Below are 19,115 nucleotides of genomic sequence, written 5' to 3' on the forward strand. Positions count from 1 at the left end.
TTAAAAAAATTCCTTAGCTATTTGCCACTTAGCACACTTTCTTTAAAGGACGGCGTTTATATTTTATGGTGTTTATTTTTAAATCTCTCAGCAACACCTGGGTTTTATAGAAGAGGAAGGTGAGGTCTTGAGAGTTGTACTCACCTCTCGGTCCCTTCCCCAGTCAGAGCCTCTGATGCTCGCGGAGCTTGGATCACATATGCTCTGTGCCCTTTGCACAGAATAGCCACTCCATAAATATGTGCCCATTTGATTCTCCCAGCACTGAAGTCCTGTGGGTGGAGCCCCTAGGATGGAGGGCTGCTGCGGGGGCAGGGCGGATGCAGGACAGGCCCCGAGGCTGGCTCAGGAGGCAGCTGGGCTCACCGAGGGTTTGCCTTCCAGCTGACAACCATGAGTAGCGACTCGGAAATGGAAGTGTTCGGCATAGCCGCTCCCTTCCTCCGGAAGTCAGAAAAGGAGAGGATCGAGGCTCAGAACCAGCCCTTTGATGCCAAAACCTACTGCTTTGTGGTCGACTCAAAAGAAGACTATGCCAAGGCAAAAATTAAGAGTACCCAGGATGGGAAGGTCACGGTGGAAACCGAAGACAACCGGGTAAGCCTCGTCCACGCCCTCTGCAGGCCCACTGGCCCTCTGTCTGCTCTTCATGGCTGCCAGTCTGTGCATCCGCCCCACCTCCTGCCACTTCCCCTTGTGGCTCTGGCACCATAATGCCTCCCACAGCGTCACTGTCTTAGCTTTCCCAGGTGTCCTTGGAGAAAGCAGAGGGAATACTGACCTCAGGCTGCAGGGTGGGAAAAGAACCTGGTTGTGGCTGCTCAAAGCAATTAGTGTTCAAGTGCTTTTGTCAGTGTTCACATCACTCGAGGTCAGAGGGGACCGGCTCCATGCACCCCGAGGGTGTGGGGTTGGGAGTCCAGCACTAGGAAAATGTCTTTTAGAATACTCTCCTTTGAGAGCCTAGGTTTTCTCCTAATTCAAGCAGTAGCCATCTAACTGAGGAAGCAAGGAAGGTGGGTAAGGGTCCCAGGTGGACCATAAACTCGATGTGAAATGGCAGCCTCCTCACATCATAAAGGCGATGGACAGACAGTGTGGCCCATTGTGGGAGTGCTAGGAGGGATTCTGGACTTCACTACTTTCTGCAACCTAGACCGGAAGAATCTAAAATGTTCCAAGAAAAGTTAAAAAATAAATAAATAAATAAATAAGAGAGAGGAAAAAGAAAATCCGAAAGAGAAGAGTGAAAGAAAGAGCGTCATTGGGCTGGGCTGAAGGAAAAAGGCCTTGAAAGCCGCCCTTCAGTGCCCCCAAGCGTGGATGTTCCCAGAGGGCAGCCGTCTGTGTGCTTCAGATGACAGAGCCGAGCATGAGCTTACGTGGCAGCAGGGAAGACGGAAGCTAGACGTAAGGAATAAAGATCTAGGAGGATGGAGGACACCCCAGGAGGGCTGCTTGCACGGGTGGTTTAGGTGAAGCTCTGCGCGAAGGCAGGAGGGGCAGGCTTCCCACCCACCTTGCTGAACCAGGAAATGATCTTCTTCAAAGGAGGTCTCAGAGAGCAAGGGGGTGAGGGCAGGGCAGGGGAGAGGAAGCCAGCTCACCCCTCTGTGCCTGGGACCTTGCAGCGGGAGAAGCCTGAGTTGCTGGGCTGGGAGTGCCTCCTCGAGGGAAAGGCAAGCACACCTATCAGCACTGGAGCCCGCGGGCCCTGCCTTGTGGCTCCCTTCGCTGGCTTGTAACACTCTGAGCCCAGAGAGGCGGGGTGTGGGGGAGCTGGCTTCTCTTCCATAAGCACAGGCAGGGAGGGTGGTGAGGGGAGCATGATGCTGGCTGGGAGGCTGGACAGCTGCTTTTGGAGAGCTCAGAGCATGGACTAATTCTGTGGGCGCCAGCCTGCTGATCCTATGCCACCTTCCTCTTTCTCTCCTGTCCCTGCCTCAGGGACGCCAGTGGACGTGCTGTGTCCCCTGAGGAGAGAGAACAAGCCTATCAGCAGCAGGAGCCGGGTTTGGGTCCAGCCAGCGTTGCTGAGCTGAAGGTTCCTGCTGGCTCCCATCCCTACGTCATCCCCGCGTCTGTCCACAGAGACCCTCTTTTCTCATTTGTATTATCCTCCCTTCACCTCAGGCCCATTGGATGGGAAAAAAACAAACAGCCCTGAGTAACAGACACAAATCGCGTTCTATCACCATCACCACAAGCCGCCCCACAACCTTGTCTTCCCTCGCTGTCAAAAGGGCATTTTCTCTAGTGCTTGCTCCTCGGATCTGGGCTCACAAGTCTCTTCATGGGTGATAGATATCTGCAGCGGGCAAACTGCACAGAGAGTACTAGGTAAGCACTGTACCTCTTCCTTCTCAGACCCTGGTGGTTAAACCAGAGGATGTGTATGCGATGAACCCCCCCAAGTTCGACCGGATTGAGGACATGGCCATGCTGACGCACCTGAACGAGCCAGCCGTGCTCTACAACCTTAAGGACCGCTACACCTCCTGGATGATCTATGTCAGTGCTGAGGAGTTTCCCGGGATGTTTGATGGGCTGGGGGTGGAGATGCTTGGGTCGGTGACGGGATTTTACAAGATTAGTGCTCGACTAAGCTGTTGAACAAAAGAGGAGAAATGGGGAAAAAAGAAGAGGAAAAGAGGAAGAGAAAGATAGAAGATGAGGAAGGGAGAGATGGACGGGGTGGGAAAGAGAGGCTGGAAGGAGGAGGGAGGGAGGGGGAAGAACAGGCAGGAATGGGGGAGAGCAGGAAAGATGGCCAACGTTTGGGCCTTGGCCTTGTCCCTTATTAGCTGTGGGAGGTCTGGCTACGCCCCTCTTGGAGTCTCAGTTGCCTCATCTATAAAGAGAAATCATCTTTCCTTCTTTACAAGTTTATCATAAAGAAAAGTGAAATAATAACAAAGGGAAAAGGTTTTATGTATATATACACACATACAGAGATACATACATACTTTTTACTCCCACAGACCTACTCGGGCCTCTTCTGTGTCACCGTCAACCCCTACAAGTGGCTGCCGGTGTATAACCCTGAGGTGGTGGACGGCTACCGAGGCAAAAAGCGCCAGGAGGCCCCGCCCCACATCTTCTCCATCTCTGACAACGCCTATCAGTTCATGCTGACTGGTAGGTTTCCCTCGAGTAGTGGAGCGAGCACCAGACAGGGCTCAGGAGAGCTGCCATGTGGTCCTAGGCCTGCCCCCTCTGGTGTGTGACCTCCAGCACAGAGGAGCGGAGGGTAGAGGTGCTTCAAGAGGCAGAAAGAGGCCAGATCATGTTGGGCCTTGCAGACCCTGGTGAGGAGTTTGTATTAATGCAAGTATTGGTTAAACCATATGAAACTGACATTTTTATGGGCCAAAATCAAAAGCTGGCTCTTTCATATGATTCCACCTATTATGATGAGAAGCCACTGACTGGTGAGAAGGCCTGGCTGGTTCTAAGCAGGGACTTAACCTCCCTGAGTCTCCTTCTCAAGAAGGAGGCTCTTAAAGCTCCCACCTAGGACTAAACAAAGTACTAAAGGGAAGAGGAATTGTGCAAATGAACTCTGACTGTTTGAGAAATGGAGAATTGAAAAGCTCTTTTTTTATATTGCTGTCAACTCTATTTTCTTTCTTTCTTTGGCAGATCGTGAAAACCAGTCCATTCTGATCACGTGAGTATCCAAAGCATAGAGTAGTTTCATAGCCTTGGCTCTTTGTCCCCAGTGCAGAAGGCAAAGGTGCCACTTGCTCTATTCTGTTAATTAGAACATAGTTAGAACAAAGTCTGTGATGAAAAAAGAGATTTGAGGATGGGCAAGAAGGTATGTGTAAGGTCTCAGAAAACCGGCATTGCCCATTCTTGGGTCAACCCAGCTGTGATGATCCCGTAAGCCTCTGCATCTCTCACATTTGTTTGAAGGTTGTGTGTCTCATGTGGCTCAGAGGATGTCCAGGCCTCTCTGTGACATCTTGGAGAGTCTATTTCTATGAACAGGACTTGTTTCTTTCTCCTACTCTCTTTTGATCTCTCTCAATAGCGGAGAATCCGGGGCAGGAAAGACTGTGAACACCAAAAGGGTCATCCAGTACTTTGCAACAATTGCAGCTACTGGAGACCTCGCCAAGAAGAAGGACTCCAAAATGAAGGTATGGAGGGGAGAAAGGCTTGCTCTGCTTCCACTTCTGACCTTTGTCTTCACTTCAGAGAGGGAAGGCAAAGGGAGGCAAACTCCTGCCTCTTTAAGGGAAGGAGAGCGGGCAGAATTTAAAATCCTGAAGGACAGCCAGTTGTGTGGTTGATCTCACAGTGCCAGATGCTGTGCTCTTCCTGGAAAATGAGGCTCGAAGGCTTAACCAAGAAAGGCGTTGATTTGGGAGCAGCTCAGAGAGCTTTTTCTCTTATGGCAGAATCGTATACCAACTTAAGAGAACTGTAGCATAGATCTGCCTTTTGAAACAAAATATGTTAATACAGTTTGAAGTGCATACAGACAACCTAACTGATTGGAGAATGAAGGAATTGAAGCATTAAACGAATTTTAAGTCAAGACACCCAATGATGACCAAATACAACAAAATGGCAAAGTGTTTTGAGTGAGACATGCTAATGATTTGGCTGATCCTCAAATTGGAAAATGAGAGGGGGAGAGACCAGTTTCCCCAGAGACGGGCAGGCAGGAGTGAGGCAGCGAGGGAGAGCTGTCCTTGTGTGGCTTCTTCCTCCCCTCATTTCTTGCCTCAGGGGACTCTGGAAGACCAGATCATCAGTGCCAACCCGTTGCTGGAGGCCTTCGGGAATGCCAAGACCGTGAGGAATGACAACTCCTCCCGCTTTGTGAGTCTGAAGTTGAGTTACGCTGAGATTTTCTCCAGGGAATACGAGATAGGCAAGGTTCCTGTCCTCCCCAAGGTCACAGTCCAGGGGGACAGACAGTGAAAGAACGAAACACATCAACAAGACAATTTCAGATAGTGACACCTTCATGTAAAGTTCGATGAAGAGGGCATGTGACAGAGTAGCTGGGGCTCCTCTAGACAGGGTTGGCAGGGAAGGCCTCTCAGGGGGCTGGCCTATGAACCCTGAGATCTGCAGGATGAGCAGGGACATAGGGAAAAGCAAGTGCACACTCTCTGAGGCAGGGAAGGGCCCGGTGTAGTTGACGGACCTCAGAATGGTCCACGTGGCTGCAGCGAGGTGGGCAAGGAGGTGGGCCTCATGAGGTGAGGGAAGAGGTCAAAGGAGACCTGGTCACGTAGGAACATGTAAGCCGTGAAAAGCGGTGTGGATTTTATTTAGGAAACTACTGCGGGATTTTATAAACAGAGAAGTGATAGCTTTGATGTGCATCTTGAGAAAAATCACTCTATTACTTTGTTGACTGGATGGGGCGGGGCGGTTGGGAGGGAATGTGGAAAAAAGGGGATGGAAAAAAGGGATGCATATCCAACTGGAAAGAGAAGAAGGAAAAGAAGGAGGACATACTGAATTTCAATTTATAGGGGAATAAAGCTCTTATTCGCACTACCCAGGAGACAAGTAGGAACACTTAGAGTCCTGGTACACGCTGGTCTCCCTTCCCCCCACAGGGCAAGTTCATCCGCATCCATTTTGGTACCACTGGGAAACTGGCCTCTGCAGATATTGAAACTTGTAAGTGGATTACTGGGGTCAGATGATGTCTCAGGGGAGTGGGGAGCCATTTGGAAAACAGTCCTGTGTTTGTGTCCATAGATCTGCTGGAAAAATCCAGAGTGACCTTTCAGCTGAAGGCTGAGAGAAGCTACCACATCTTCTACCAGATTCTTTCAAACAAGAAGCCTGAGCTCATAGGTGAGGAAGTCCCCAGTGTGGTTGGCCTTTAGGCATTTTGGGTCTTGGATCTCTGGACCAAGGAGATCTACCCTACACATAGGTGACTCAATAGGCAATGGAGGAATTTATTTTAGAAATGGGATGTGGCTATTTTGACAGTGATGTGCCAATTTGAAAAAACCTAATCCAGTGGACAAGAACAAGATTAGACCACAATGAATTCAGCACGGGTTTATAGAAACCTGCTGAACAACTAAGCATTTAATTGTCCTTGTGCGCCCCCTCGTGTTCTGGCACAGAAACCAAATGCTGTGAGGCTAGTGCACTATGAGATGATAATCCAGCCTGCGGATCCTCACCCCCCCTGTGTTCCACACCTGACAGAGGCCTCTGTACACGCTGTCTTCTTTGCTCTTTGGCTGTGTTTGCTCAGCCTTCTGGGCCCAAGCCTGGAAATAGGCTGCAGCTTTTCAACAAGTTTTGGAAAAGGCTATGATTATACCAAATGACCTGTGCTTCCCTCAACGTGGGCTCATGTCCTGACCCACACTCAGCCAGTTTTCCCTATTAATTTTTCTAACCTACATTGACATGCACCATTCACGTACAAAGCAAGGGAATTTAAATATTCTTTCCCAGGTTCTTAATCTACATCGCATGGCCACAGTCTTCCCTGGAGTTTACATTCAGCCACAGCCTGAGGATCACGAGGCTGTTGAAAAGAGATTTCTAACTCTAAATTGGGTTTGGGCTTCAGCAGTACAAGTGGACTGCGTGGATATTCTCTTGGCATCTATGTGACCTCCTCTAACTATTCATGATTTCAGAGTTGCTGCTTATTACAACCAACCCTTATGACTACCCATTCATCAGCCAGGGGGAAATCCTGGTGGCCAGTATCGACGACGCCGAGGAGCTGTTGGCTACAGATGTAAGTAGAGCTGAGAGAAAGGGGTGGGGTACTCCATTTCCATCACTGGGGTCAGCTGACTGACTTGCTGTTGTTCTTTCAATGCCAGAGTGCCATTGACATCCTGGGCTTCACCCCAGAGGAGAAATCTGGACTCTACAAGCTCACGGGCGCTGTGATGCACTACGGGAACATGAAGTTCAAGCAGAAGCAGCGAGAGGAGCAGGCGGAACCAGATGGCACAGAAGGTACCAAATCACTACAACAGGCCGTAAACCAGAGCTGGGTGGCTGTTCCACAGATTATTTGGTGCCTCGTTTGACAGTGACTCATCCTTCTTCCACCTGGAGAGGTGGACCTCTCTGAGGCTCAGATGCCCCTAAGCACTGTTCTCACCCCCGTTTGCTGAATCACTAGCATGCTCCTGCATCAGATGCAATGAAAGTGACCAGTGCTTTCTGGAACCCAATCCTGCCTTCCCATAGACCACCATATTCGGAGTGACTTAGCTTCCATTGGCCAAGTGGAAGCAGTTTAGAGATATGGCGCGTAAAACACACTGAGGTGGACTCAGCCAAGCTTTGAAACATCCGGATGATTTCCAAGTGGTTTTCCTACTTTGTCAGGCATCAGGGGTTTCCCTTTGTAATCATCTTTCTTTTCTTGCCCAGTGGCTGACAAGACAGCCTATCTGATGGGCCTGAACTCTTCGGACCTCCTGAAAGCTTTGTGCTTCCCCAGAGTGAAAGTCGGGAATGAGTATGTTACCAAAGGTCAGACTGTGGATCAGGTAAGTGACTGCTTCGAGGCCGGGAAGGGACGCCGGTACCCGGCGGCCGCTGCCCTCAGACTCGTTGGCTGATCTTTCCTCTAACAGGTTCACCATGCTGTGAATGCCCTTTCCAAATCAGTTTATGAAAAGTTGTTCCTGTGGATGGTCACGCGCATCAACCAGCAACTGGATACGAAGTTACCGAGACAACACTTCATTGGTGTTTTGGACATTGCGGGCTTTGAGATCTTTGAGGTTCGCGTCACTTATATTCATGCGTTCATGTGCCTTTGCGTGGGAGGATGGGTTTTCATGATCCTAGAGGGAAGATATCAAGGTGGCCAACCTGTCATACCATCACATCTTGTGGGAAAATTAGACAGAGGGTGGTCAGGTAGACGAGAAGGTGAGGAGGGTTAGTATTATTTTAAGAGAGGGGAAGACTTGTGTCAAGCGGAATTTTAAAGGACATTGTCCAATGGATTCAGAAAAATCAAATGCAAATACTGATTTAGGAAGAGCCGGGCATATAGAGAATTTGATCATAAGCCAATCATGCAATATTTTACGTAAAAATTCTGCTGGTTCTGGATAAGAAGCATACAGCCATTCATCAAAGTGTGTTTTTGGTATCAACCAGATACAAGACATGCAGGTGAATACAATATGAGCTCGGAGTCCATAGAGGAAAGTGAGAAGTAGACCAGGCACACTGAAGACTAACTGCAAAATAAGGCAGACTGTGGTCGGTGCGCAGGAGAGGCCCGGCCCGCGGGAACTCAGGAGAGGGCGAAATACCTTCTAGTTGGCAGTTGAGAGAAGGCTCCAAGCAGGAGACATGATGTGAGCTAGTCCTTGAGGAATGTGAGCACAGCTGAATGCATAAATGAGTTGGCGAGAGCCTGAGCAATGAGGAGGAAGGGTGATGGGTCTTTGATTTTGAAAGAAGTCCAACTTTTCATGTAAACATTATATTTTGGTGTTAGTATAACAGCCTGGAGCAGCTGTGCATCAACTTCACCAACGAGAAACTGCAACAGTTTTTCAACCACCACATGTTCGTGCTGGAGCAGGAGGAGTACAAGAAGGAGGGCATCGAGTGGACGTTCATCGACTTCGGCATGGACCTGGCTGCCTGCATTGAGCTCATCGAGAAGGTATCCTAGACTATCCGCTCAGCAACCTCTTCTTACATACTCTGCTGCTCATCACTGCAGCACATATTTACCCCACATGTATTTCATCTTGCCTTAATCCAGCCGATGGGCATATTCTCCATCCTGGAAGAGGAGTGCATGTTCCCCAAGGCCACAGACACCTCCTTCAAGAACAAGCTGTATGACCAGCACCTGGGCAAGTCCAGCAATTTCCAGAAGCCCAAGGTGGTCAAGGGCAGGGCCGAGGCCCACTTCTCGCTGATCCACTATGCGGGCACCGTGGACTACAGCGTCTCAGGCTGGCTGGAGAAGAACAAGGACCCCCTGAATGAGACGGTGGTAGGGCTGTACCAGAAGTCCTCCAACAGGCTCCTGGCGCATCTTTACGCCACCTTTGCGACAGCGGACGGTAACAGACCACACAGAGTGCCTTGTGCTTTCTCCCTCTATTCAATCCACAGGACTGAAAAATCTCTGTAGATCTGCTCACAGCACTCACTATCTTTTATTTCTTTCAGCTGACAGTGGAAAGAAGAAAGTTGCCAAGAAGAAGGGTTCTTCCTTCCAAACTGTCTCTGCCCTTTTCAGGGTAAGAAAAATGTGTTTGTTTCTAATTGATTTGCTTGTCATCTCAAAATGAGCAATGTAGAGATTCTAAACTTGGTTTATTCAAAAACAGTAATATGACCTTTATCTAATTACTGTCACTTAGATTGAGTGGCAGTGTGATAATATGTAAGTGAGGTCTAACAAATGTGGGGCCAGAATTTAATTATCATTTTGTGGTAGAACTAGTTGGCTTGGCTGGCCTGGGAGGTGAGTCCTCAGCACAAACTTTCCGACTTGCCACAAAGACACAGGCAGTCGCATCTCAGCCTCCCACTGGAGCCAGCTACATCTCTTGAGTTGATTTCAAAGACCGTTTTGTACTTGATTAGTCTCTGGCTCACTGTGAAGCAAAACACTATCACATCAGCTATTTTCCTACACCTCTTACCATAAGCCTATTAAAACAGTGAAATAATTTCATTATTCTTTATAATTCATAAGTTTAAAATATATACCTTATTTTTCACGACAATACATCTCTGTCTTTGTAAAAGGCTACAGTAGGCTGTCAAATTCAATTTTTTTCCTTTAGGAAAATCTGAACAAGCTGATGTCAAATTTAAGAACTACTCACCCTCACTTTGTGCGCTGTATAATTCCCAACGAAACAAAAACCCCAGGTAAGACATCAGCTGGTAAGACGGTGGTCAGTTTTTAAGAAAGTCTGTGTGAAGCTGATGTTTCTTGCTTCTCTTCTAAGGGGCTATGGAACATAGCCTTGTCCTGCACCAGCTGCGGTGTAACGGTGTCCTGGAAGGCATCCGCATCTGCAGGAAGGGATTCCCAAATAGGATTCTCTACGGGGATTTTAAACAAAGGTGTGTAACAAAAATGTTCTATATGCTTCTTGATAAGATGTGGAAATGTGGAAATGATGAGAGGGAGAAATACTAGTATGAAAAGACTTGTTCTAACAGAACAGTTATGGACTTCCATGGAAAATGATTAACCTACCGCTCAGCCAAGGTAGACATAATTCTTTCTTCCACAGTTTCTCAGAAGCTTATATGATCTACAGCATGGCGGGAAAAGACCTGGCCTAAGAGTTGGGAGGCCTAGATTCCAGGCCACTCTTTAGCAGGGTGACTTGACTATGGGCAAGTTTCTTTCCCTCTCTGGACCTATTAGAAGAGAGGCCTCAATTAGTTGGTCTCCAAGGTTTACATCTTTGCTAATAGTCTATAATTGTTTCTGTGTCTACAATGGCAGATATCGAGTGCTGAATGCTAGCGCAATCCCCGAGGGACAATTCATTGACAGCAAGAAAGCTTGCGAAAAGCTGTTGGCATCCATCGATATTGACCACACTCAGTACAAATTTGGACATACCAAGGTAAAGCATCAGTTCTGACAACTGCTGGCATGTAGTCGCTTTTAGACTTCTCCAGCACACTGACTCACATCATCCTTCTTCCCTCTAAGGTGTTCTTCAAGGCTGGCTTGCTGGGAACCCTAGAAGAAATGCGGGATGACCGCCTGGCCAAACTGATCACCCGGACACAAGCTGTGTGCAGAGGGTTTCTCATGCGCATGGAATTCCAGAAGATGGTGCAGAGAAGGTTGAGTGGGGTCTTTGTTCAAACATGAGCTCTTTGGGGGGAAGTGGGGAGTCTTTCTTAGAAATAACCCATGTTTTGTTCTAAGGGAGTCCATCTTCTGCATCCAATATAACATTCGCTCATTCATGAACGTCAAGCACTGGCCCTGGATGAAACTCTTCTTCAAGATCAAGCCCCTGCTCAAGAGTGCAGAGACTGAGAAGGAGATGGCCACCATGAAGGAGGAGTTTCAGAAAACCAAAGACGAACTCGCCAAGTCAGAGGCAAAAAGGAAGGAACTGGAGGAAAAATTGGTGACTCTAGTTCAAGAGAAGAATGACCTGCAACTCCAAGTACAAGCTGTATGTGTTTAGGAATTGTTTTTTTACTTTCCTTCTTAATTATTTAGGAAAAGTAGGTTTTTGCTTTTTAATTGGGGTATTTCATAAAGGACTTCATATAGCAAAATACCAGAAAGTCAGAATCCTTATCTCATTAAAGGAAATCATGATTCTTTGTTTAAAGGAAAGTGAAAACTTGTTGGATGCCGAGGAAAGATGCGATCAGTTGATAAAAGCCAAATTCCAGCTGGAGGCCAAAATCAAGGAGGTGACTGAGAGAGCTGAGGATGAGGAAGAGATCAACGCTGAGCTGACGGCCAAGAAGAGGAAACTGGAGGACGAATGTTCAGAGCTCAAGAAGGACATTGATGACCTTGAGCTGACACTGGCCAAGGTTGAAAAGGAGAAACATGCCACAGAGAACAAGGTACTTTCTTTGTGTGTCTTTATACCTTGATGGAGTTGTTGCAAACCCAACTTTATTTCTTCTTACAATTGCTTGTGACTTCTCCTCAGGTTAAAAACCTTACTGAGGAACTCGCCGGATTGGATGAAACAATTGCAAAGTTAACCAGGGAAAAGAAGGCCCTCCAAGAGGCCCACCAGCAGACCCTAGATGACCTCCAAGCTGAAGAAGACAAAGTCAATTCTTTGAGCAAAATCAAGAGCAAACTGGAACAGCAAGTTGATGATGTAAGTAAATACTGCTATTTACTTTATTTTGCTTTATTGGGAGTCCTAGAACTTCAGGGTTGGAAGAGCCCTCAAGAGTCTTCTGATGCAAAAAGCATTTGTTCTCAAAAGGAAATGGTGCCTTTTTCAGCTGGAGAGCTCCCTGGAGCAAGAAAAGAAGCTCCGTGTAGAGCTGGAAAGGAACAAAAGGAAGCTTGAGGGAGACCTGAAGCTTGCCCAGGAGTCCATATTAGACCTGGAGAATGACAAGCAACAGCTGGATGAAAGGCTCAAGAAGTACGCCCTGGAACCACTGATTTGCGGCCACGCTGCTGGGTATTTTGTCTTTACATATTCTGCGTTTCCCTTCACAGGAAGGATTTTGAACACAGTCAACTGCAAAGCAAAGTGGAAGATGAGCAGACTCTGGGCCTCCAGTTTCAGAAGAAAATCAAAGAGCTACAGGTAGGAGGCATTTCAGATTTTTCTTTCACTTGTGGGTCACTCACAGTGGGCTGGGTGCTGCCTGCTGTGAGTCATTTAGAGCAAGTGGGCAGGACCGTGGTCTGCCTGCCTCAGTGGTTTCCTTTTTGCCAGGCTGACAGCACTGATGAACAATTTTTCCATAATTTTAAATAACGTACACAATTAAAGTATTTTGAGTCAACATTTAGTTGATTAAATAATATCCTGGGTTGGTCACTGCTGGAGAAATGACCATGTTGGAACAGGAAAAATTCATATTAAAGGAAATTAGCAACATTCACATCTGTCTGGGAGAAGTCCAAGAATTGGTTTGTCTACTGGGAATGGAAACTAGTCTATTCTTGACATTCAGAGTCACTCGGGGACTGATCGCCCATGGGTGAACGGCTGCTTTCTACAGGCTCGCATTGAAGAGCTGGAAGAAGAGATTGAGGCAGAGAGGGCGACCCGCGCCAAGACAGAGAAGCAGCGCAGTGACTATGCCCGCGAGCTGGAGGAGCTGAGCGAGAGGCTGGAGGAGGCGGGAGGCGTCACCTCCACGCAGATAGAACTGAACAAGAAGCGGGAGGCCGAGTTCCTGAAACTGCGCAGGGACCTGGAGGAGGCCACGCTGCAGCATGAAGCCACGGTGGCCGCTCTGCGGAAGAAGCATGCGGACAGCACAGCTGAGCTCGGGGAGCAGATAGACAACCTGCAGAGGGTCAAGCAGAAGCTGGAGAAAGAGAAGAGCGAGTTCAAGCTGGAGATCGACGACCTCTCCAGCAACGTGGAGAGTGTGTCGAAATCTAAGGTACTTGGGCAGGACGGGGCCCGATGCTTTTGATAAGAGACCTCTGGGGTCACCCAACTCTGAATACTGACTTCACGTTCTCCCCCTTCTCAATCCTTTAGGCAAATCTGGAAAAAATATGCCGCACTCTGGAGGATCAGTTAAGTGAGGCCAGGGGCAAGAACGAGGAAATTCAGAGGAGCATGAGTGAGCTGACCACACAGAAGTCTCGTCTGCAGACCGAGGCTGGTGAGCGATGCGCAGTGGCAAGGGGCACCACCTCAGGGACACCTCAAAGGGGGCACCTGGCCAAAACTCAAGGGCAGTAATTGTGTGGGGGAGAATTTCTAGAAAAGCATATTTTCAGAAGAGAAGCAAGTGAAATAACCCAAAAAGGCCATTCAGAATATCCTAAAGGAGGAGAACTTTGAGAGTTCAGTCAAAACAAGAGAGAGACAAGTAGACCAGAATAAGAAAGGACTCAAAATATCAGCTGGTTCAAACCCCTTAGAAATTATTATAACCTTGCATCAAAAAGCATCGAGATGGCAGCAACAGGACTAGAAAATAAGTCCCATGGCCTTCCTGCTTCTTACTACAGATTAATTCAGATTATCTGCAAGCAAGTGTTTTAGACAATAAATAAAGAAACATGGTCAATTTTTATAGGTTCTTGGGGTGTAATAAAAACATGGGGGACCATGATTTGGAGCTTTCATCTAGAATGTGGGTCCACCTCTACTGGTCCTCCGGGCCATCATCAGGAGTGAGTCAATCGTCTGCTAGCAGCCACAACCAAGACAACGAAGAAAAGAAGTTCAGTTGCCACTTGGACAAAATCTTGGGAATTCATCTCTGGAGGCATAAGGCCTCTCCCCTCCACCTTTTGCCCCTCTTAACTCTATGTACACATTTAAACCAGAACTTACCATATTCACCCTAGAGTCAAACTTCAATTACTAGATACAAAGTCCTAAGGAAGGCGCTATTTCTCTTAAGGACAAATCAACAAACAGCTGGAAACACCAGCCACTGGAAGGTCTGATGGGAGTTTTCAGGCAGTAAATGTTTAAAATTACAATTGTTCTCAATGGGTTTTATTGACAAAAGTCACTCCAAGCTTCTAGTAGTTTAAAACAATCTCTTATCAGGCTGTGCTTTCAGGTTCTTTTTCATGGACACATCCCTTTTCCCCCAAGAAAAGACCACATCTTCCAATTTGCTCTCCCTCAGATCTTAGCACAATGCCTTATGCACAGTAGGAACTTGGTAAATGAATGAATGAATGAATAAAATGAAAATATTTCCTTCTGGACACAGGCGAGCTGAGTCGTCAACTGGAAGAAAAGGAAAGCATCGTATCCCAACTTTCCAGGAGCAAGCAAGCATTTACCCAACAAATAGAAGAGCTCAAAAGGCAGTTGGAGGAAGAGTGCAAGGTACTCTTGTCATGTCATCAGGGAGCCCTTCCTTGACCTAATTTTCAAATACCACCTGCAGAAAAAAAGGCAACTATATTCGGTAGGAGATGATGGCAGGAACGTACTAGGATTGTATCATGCACGTGGGACTAAAATATTAGTCCACTGGGGGCACTCCTCTTTCTTCACTTGTGCAGGCCAAGAATGCGCTGGCCCACGCCCTGCAGTCTTCCCGCCATGACTGTGACCTCCTGCGGGAACAGTACGAGGAGGAGCAGGAAGGCAAGGCCGAGCTGCAGAGGGCGCTGTCCAAGGCCAACAGCGAGGTTGCCCAGTGGAGGACCAAGTACGAGACGGACGCCATCCAGCGCACGGAGGAGCTGGAGGAGGCCAAGTATGCAACTCTATTGACCTTTAGCAGAACTGTTAAATGATCATATGATAGAGGGACTGACTTTAGAATTACTCAGGAATGAATTTGTTTTGTTTCTAGATGTTTCCCCACCTCATCTGTCTTTCAGTGCAGTGCTGTGCCATGAGAGGGACCTGGCATTAGCACATCTCATTAAGATGATCTTGGTTAGAGACAAGGCAGGTTATTGATCACTGAGTTTTAGTAGCCAAATTGATCACTGAGTTTTAGTAGTTTCTCCTGAGCTTAGGAAAGCAAACAGGGATTTGAATCACGTAGATTAGTGATTCCAACTTGATGAACAGTGATGTTCAGGAGGATTGAAACTTAAATAGCATCTGCTTCTCTTTCACATTCTTTAAGGAAAAAACTTGCTCAGCGCCTTCAAGATTCTGAGGAACAGGTTGAGGCAGTGAATGCTAAATGTGCCTCCTTGGAGAAGACCAAGCAGAGGCTGCAAGGGGAGGTCGAGGATCTGATGGTTGATGTTGAAAGAGCCAACTCCCTGGCTGCTGCTCTGGACAAGAAACAGAGGAACTTTGACAAGGTGTGGGGTCAGCTCCGTGCAGGCTGAACACCCCAATGTGGGGAACCCCTAGTTGTCACGGAAGGAAGAGATTGGTCCCAGTCTTGACTCTGCCCCACTAGCAGTGTGACCTTGGGCAAGTCCCTGAGCTTCGCTGGGCTACAGTTTCCTCATCCGTACAACAAAATGGGAATAGGGTGGGGATGGAGTCCCTTTCAAATATTGTCAGTGGAGACAAACCAATTTCTACAATGTTGTTGAGCCCCAAACATTTTTATTCCTCCATACTGCTGGTCTGTCTGGGGGGCTGACATGTGCGACACTAACTCGGGTTCTATTGAGTGGCTTTTCTGGGAGCGCCCCTTTCAGTATGACAGAGAAGGTTGGTTTGAACCAAAGTTTTAATGAAACATTTAGAAGTGCAGGGCCATTTCATATTAGGAAAAGGGCAATTATGCCTAGCTAATTTCTTCTCAAAGGATCCATTTCCTTCCTGGAGATGGCAGTTGTTATTGATCTTGAGTAAATTTATGGACCAAAATCTTGGTTAGTCCAATAATCAGGAACAAAGAGCCAGACGAGAAACACTGCCTGGTAGAGCCCCAATTCTAAGAGTATTTATTAATACTTATTAACATTATATTTAGTTATAAGCTTGGAGAAGAAGAGCTAATAAAGGGAGATACCTTCATCCTGGTGTTCCAGGTGCTCGCCGAATGGAAGACAAAGTGTGAGGAGAGCCAGGCAGAGCTGGAGGCATCTCTGAAGGAATCCCGCTCCTTGAGCACCGAGCTCTTCAAACTGAAAAATGCCTACGAAGAGGCCTTAGATCAACTTGAAACCGTGAAACGAGAAAATAAGAATTTAGAGCGTAAGCAGTTTGAAAGTCTGAAATCTCCCTTCACACTACTGCCAGAGTGTGTGCTGGGGCGGGCGAGACTGCAGGACTCAAATCTCTACGCGCGGGTCCTTTAATGCACCCACAGATGGTGTTCATCATCTCATCATCTAAGGGGTTATTTTGAGTCTCTCTCCTAAGATATCTTATCTCTAGGAAACAGCTTCCTTAGAATTATAATAAACTAGTTAAAAAGCCTGTAGCTTACCATGCCCGGAAACCTGTGCAGAGGTGCTCAAATGCAATCAAAGCTTATTTCTTTGCAGAGGAGATAGCCGATCTCACAGAACAAATTGCTGAAAATGGTAAAACCATCCATGAACTGGAGAAATCAAGAAAGCAGATCGAGCTGGAAAAGGCTGACATCCAGCTGGCTCTTGAGGAAGCAGAGGTGAGCAGCATGCTGGGGAGGCAGCAGCAGGAGAAGATGCAGTGATGTGGCCCCCTGGCTTGGGAGGCGAGCTGGCTCCACTCTGCAAAGTCACAGTCCTAGTGCCTGCTCCTTTCCTGTCAAATAGCACGAAATAATACCTGTGAATGATCTCAAATTTATTGGAGAAAATCACTGCCTTAAAATAAGTCTAAAAATAAGATTTTACAAAATCTTAGATGAATTTAAAATATCTATAAGGTGCTCTTAAGAAATATGATGATTTAAATGTTATTATTGCTTGATAGTATGACTCCAAACAAATAGCAATGAAACAGATTCTATTTCTGCACTGAAGAAAAATTGAGGATTTTTTTAAATGATGGTTTGAATATTGTAGAGTCAGAGTTACCAATATTCCGTGGAAGCTTTTTTACCCCAAAGGGTAGTGTAGCAGGCTCCATCTCCTCACCGGTACTATTTCTGTTTTGTTTTTGTTCTTTAAAGGCTGCCCTTGAGCATGAAGAGGCCAAGATCCTCAGAATCCAGCTTGAACTGACACAAGTGAAATCAGAAATCGATAGAAAGATGGTGGAGAAAGATGAAGAGATCGAGCAGCTGAAGAGGAACTACCAGAGGACAGTGGAAACGATGCAGAGCGCCCTGGACGCAGAAGTGCGGAGCAGGAACGAGGCCATCAGGATCAAGAAGAAGATGGAGGGGGATCTGAATGAAATCGAGATCCAGCTGAGCCACGCCAACCGCCAGGCTGCAGAGACCCTCAAGCACCTCCGGAGTGTCCAGGGACAGCTGAAGGTTTGAGAGGGCTCCCCGGTGGGGAACCTCTCCCGTCCTCCAACCCTCAAAGGTGTAGCTAGGCTCTTGGTCCTAGAGCCTCAACTTCAACTAGACTTTCCCTTTATTCTCTGGCTAGGACACCCAGCTGCACCTGGATGATGCTCTCCGGGGCCAGGAGGACCTGAAGGAGCAGCTGGCCATCGTGGAGCGCAGAGCCAACCTGCTGCAGGCCGAGGTGGAGGAGCTGCGGGCCTCTCTGGAGCAGACCGAGAGAGCCCGGAAACTGGCCGAGCAGGAGCTCCTGGATTCCAACGAGAGGGTGCAGCTGCTGCACACCCAGGTGAGGGAAGTGGAGGCCGAGGGGAGAGATGCCACCCCAGACAGGCCTGGGTAACACCGCTCCTCTTGCCCCAGAACACCAGCCTCATCCACACCAAGAAGAAGCTAGAGACAGACGTCACGCAGCTCCAGAGCGAGGTAGAAGACGCCAGCAGGGATGCAAGGAATGCTGAAGAGAAAGCAAAGAAGGCCATCACGGACGTAAGGCCCTTCCTTCCTGCTCCGGTGTGGCCGCCGAGATTGTAGTTCACTAAACCCTGAGATAGGTCCCACTGGACTCCGGGCCTCCCCCGGGGCACTGGTGGTGCACATTCTGCTCCAAAACCACTCCCCACCTCCCTCGAACTCAGCCTGTCCCCTCCTGCACATTTAAAAGGTGGCTATGAGAAATAATGGAGCATAGAAAAAAAGACTGGAAGGGATTATATTCTGATTCTTGGGCCCACAGAGAGGTGTGCTCTTCTTTCCCTCAACATCTGACTTATTCTCAATATGAAAATGCGACCCTCAGATGTCAATATTCCCCCAGATTTCACCTCACATGAAGCCATTTCCCTCCCACGGGCATCTAACCTTCCCGGTCGCAGAGGCCTTCTCCCACCCATGGCTCCCACAGCGCCATCTGCTGCCCCATGGGCAACATTACCTTGCAACTATATGCTGTCCGTTGTGTTTTGCACACCCCAATTCTCCAGAGGCCTTCCCTTAATCTCACTCTCCCCAACACTGGGATGTAGGTGTCGACTCAGTCTTATCTAAGTCTAAGGCTCCTTTGAAAATACATATTGGTAATAATGGTGACAATGAAAGAAAGAATTTCCTTGGGGTGTGAAGGTCCCAAGGAGGCCAGTTTAGGAAAGGGAAGAAACCATTTCTCACCCAGTCCTGGGAGGGTTCCTTTCTTTTATGTCCCTGCTCTTCTCATACTCCCCTGTGAGAGGGTGGGCTCAGTCATCACCTTACCCATGGTCCTCTTTCTCCAGCACGGCTCTGCTCCTCTGGGTGCCAGATTTGGGCAGCTCCAAGGCACTGGACCTTTGCTGCATTGTAGTGGGTATGATCTGCTTTTCAGGCGGCCATGATGGCTGAGGAGCTGAAGAAGGAGCAGGACACCAGCGCCCACCTGGAGCGGATGAAGAAGAACCTGGAGCAGACGGTGAAGGACCTGCAGCACCGTCTGGATGAGGCTGAGCAGCTGGCCCTGAAGGGTGGGAAGAAGCAGATCCAGAAACTGGAGACCCGGGTATATGTGGGACGAACCCCAGCACCAGCAGAGCTTGCCGGCT

General features: G+C 48.0%; 1 protein-coding gene and 1 long non-coding RNA gene across 4 annotated transcripts in view; one reads left to right on the forward strand and one right to left on the reverse strand.

The window, feature by feature from the left end:
* LOC139039962 (uncharacterized) overlaps window positions 1–16,667 on the reverse strand; it is a 40,092-nt gene extending 23,425 nt beyond the window's left edge. The window contains exons 1-2 of the long non-coding RNA XR_011493484.1: window positions 16,531–16,667; window positions 16,111–16,236 (exon numbers count right to left, since the gene is read on the reverse strand). This is a non-coding gene — a long non-coding RNA (uncharacterized lncRNA). The remainder of the gene's footprint in view (window positions 1–16,110; window positions 16,237–16,530) is intronic.
* Window positions 1–19,115, forward strand: part of MYH3 (myosin heavy chain 3) — a 41,794-nt gene that overhangs the window by 21,310 nt on the left and 1,369 nt on the right. For all 3 annotated transcript variants that reach the window (XM_044745852.2, XM_070482001.1, XM_070482000.1), the window contains exons 3-37: window positions 385–597; window positions 2,368–2,511; window positions 2,982–3,138; window positions 3,643–3,670; window positions 4,037–4,145; window positions 4,741–4,833; window positions 5,586–5,649; window positions 5,731–5,829; window positions 6,639–6,742; window positions 6,831–6,969; window positions 7,393–7,511; window positions 7,599–7,748; window positions 8,480–8,650; window positions 8,753–9,059; window positions 9,169–9,239; window positions 9,792–9,879; window positions 9,960–10,077; window positions 10,469–10,592; window positions 10,682–10,818; window positions 10,904–11,159; window positions 11,323–11,565; window positions 11,655–11,831; window positions 11,962–12,107; window positions 12,185–12,275; window positions 12,697–13,086; window positions 13,188–13,314; window positions 14,386–14,504; window positions 14,684–14,880; window positions 15,262–15,445; window positions 16,130–16,295; window positions 16,589–16,713; window positions 17,200–17,508; window positions 17,627–17,830; window positions 17,905–18,030; window positions 18,902–19,072. In XM_044745852.2, coding sequence (XP_044601787.2) covers window positions 394–597; window positions 2,368–2,511; window positions 2,982–3,138; window positions 3,643–3,670; window positions 4,037–4,145; window positions 4,741–4,833; window positions 5,586–5,649; window positions 5,731–5,829; window positions 6,639–6,742; window positions 6,831–6,969; window positions 7,393–7,511; window positions 7,599–7,748; window positions 8,480–8,650; window positions 8,753–9,059; window positions 9,169–9,239; window positions 9,792–9,879; window positions 9,960–10,077; window positions 10,469–10,592; window positions 10,682–10,818; window positions 10,904–11,159; window positions 11,323–11,565; window positions 11,655–11,831; window positions 11,962–12,107; window positions 12,185–12,275; window positions 12,697–13,086; window positions 13,188–13,314; window positions 14,386–14,504; window positions 14,684–14,880; window positions 15,262–15,445; window positions 16,130–16,295; window positions 16,589–16,713; window positions 17,200–17,508; window positions 17,627–17,830; window positions 17,905–18,030; window positions 18,902–19,072 — 5,457 coding nt within the window. In that variant the 5' untranslated portion in view covers window positions 385–393. The remainder of the gene's footprint in view (window positions 1–384; window positions 598–2,367; window positions 2,512–2,981; window positions 3,139–3,642; window positions 3,671–4,036; window positions 4,146–4,740; window positions 4,834–5,585; window positions 5,650–5,730; window positions 5,830–6,638; window positions 6,743–6,830; window positions 6,970–7,392; window positions 7,512–7,598; window positions 7,749–8,479; window positions 8,651–8,752; window positions 9,060–9,168; window positions 9,240–9,791; window positions 9,880–9,959; window positions 10,078–10,468; window positions 10,593–10,681; window positions 10,819–10,903; window positions 11,160–11,322; window positions 11,566–11,654; window positions 11,832–11,961; window positions 12,108–12,184; window positions 12,276–12,696; window positions 13,087–13,187; window positions 13,315–14,385; window positions 14,505–14,683; window positions 14,881–15,261; window positions 15,446–16,129; window positions 16,296–16,588; window positions 16,714–17,199; window positions 17,509–17,626; window positions 17,831–17,904; window positions 18,031–18,901; window positions 19,073–19,115) is intronic.

This window comes from Equus asinus, chromosome 13, assembly GCF_041296235.1.
Source record: "Equus asinus isolate D_3611 breed Donkey chromosome 13, EquAss-T2T_v2, whole genome shotgun sequence".
NCBI classification, from domain to species: Eukaryota; Metazoa; Chordata; class Mammalia; order Perissodactyla; family Equidae; genus Equus; species Equus asinus.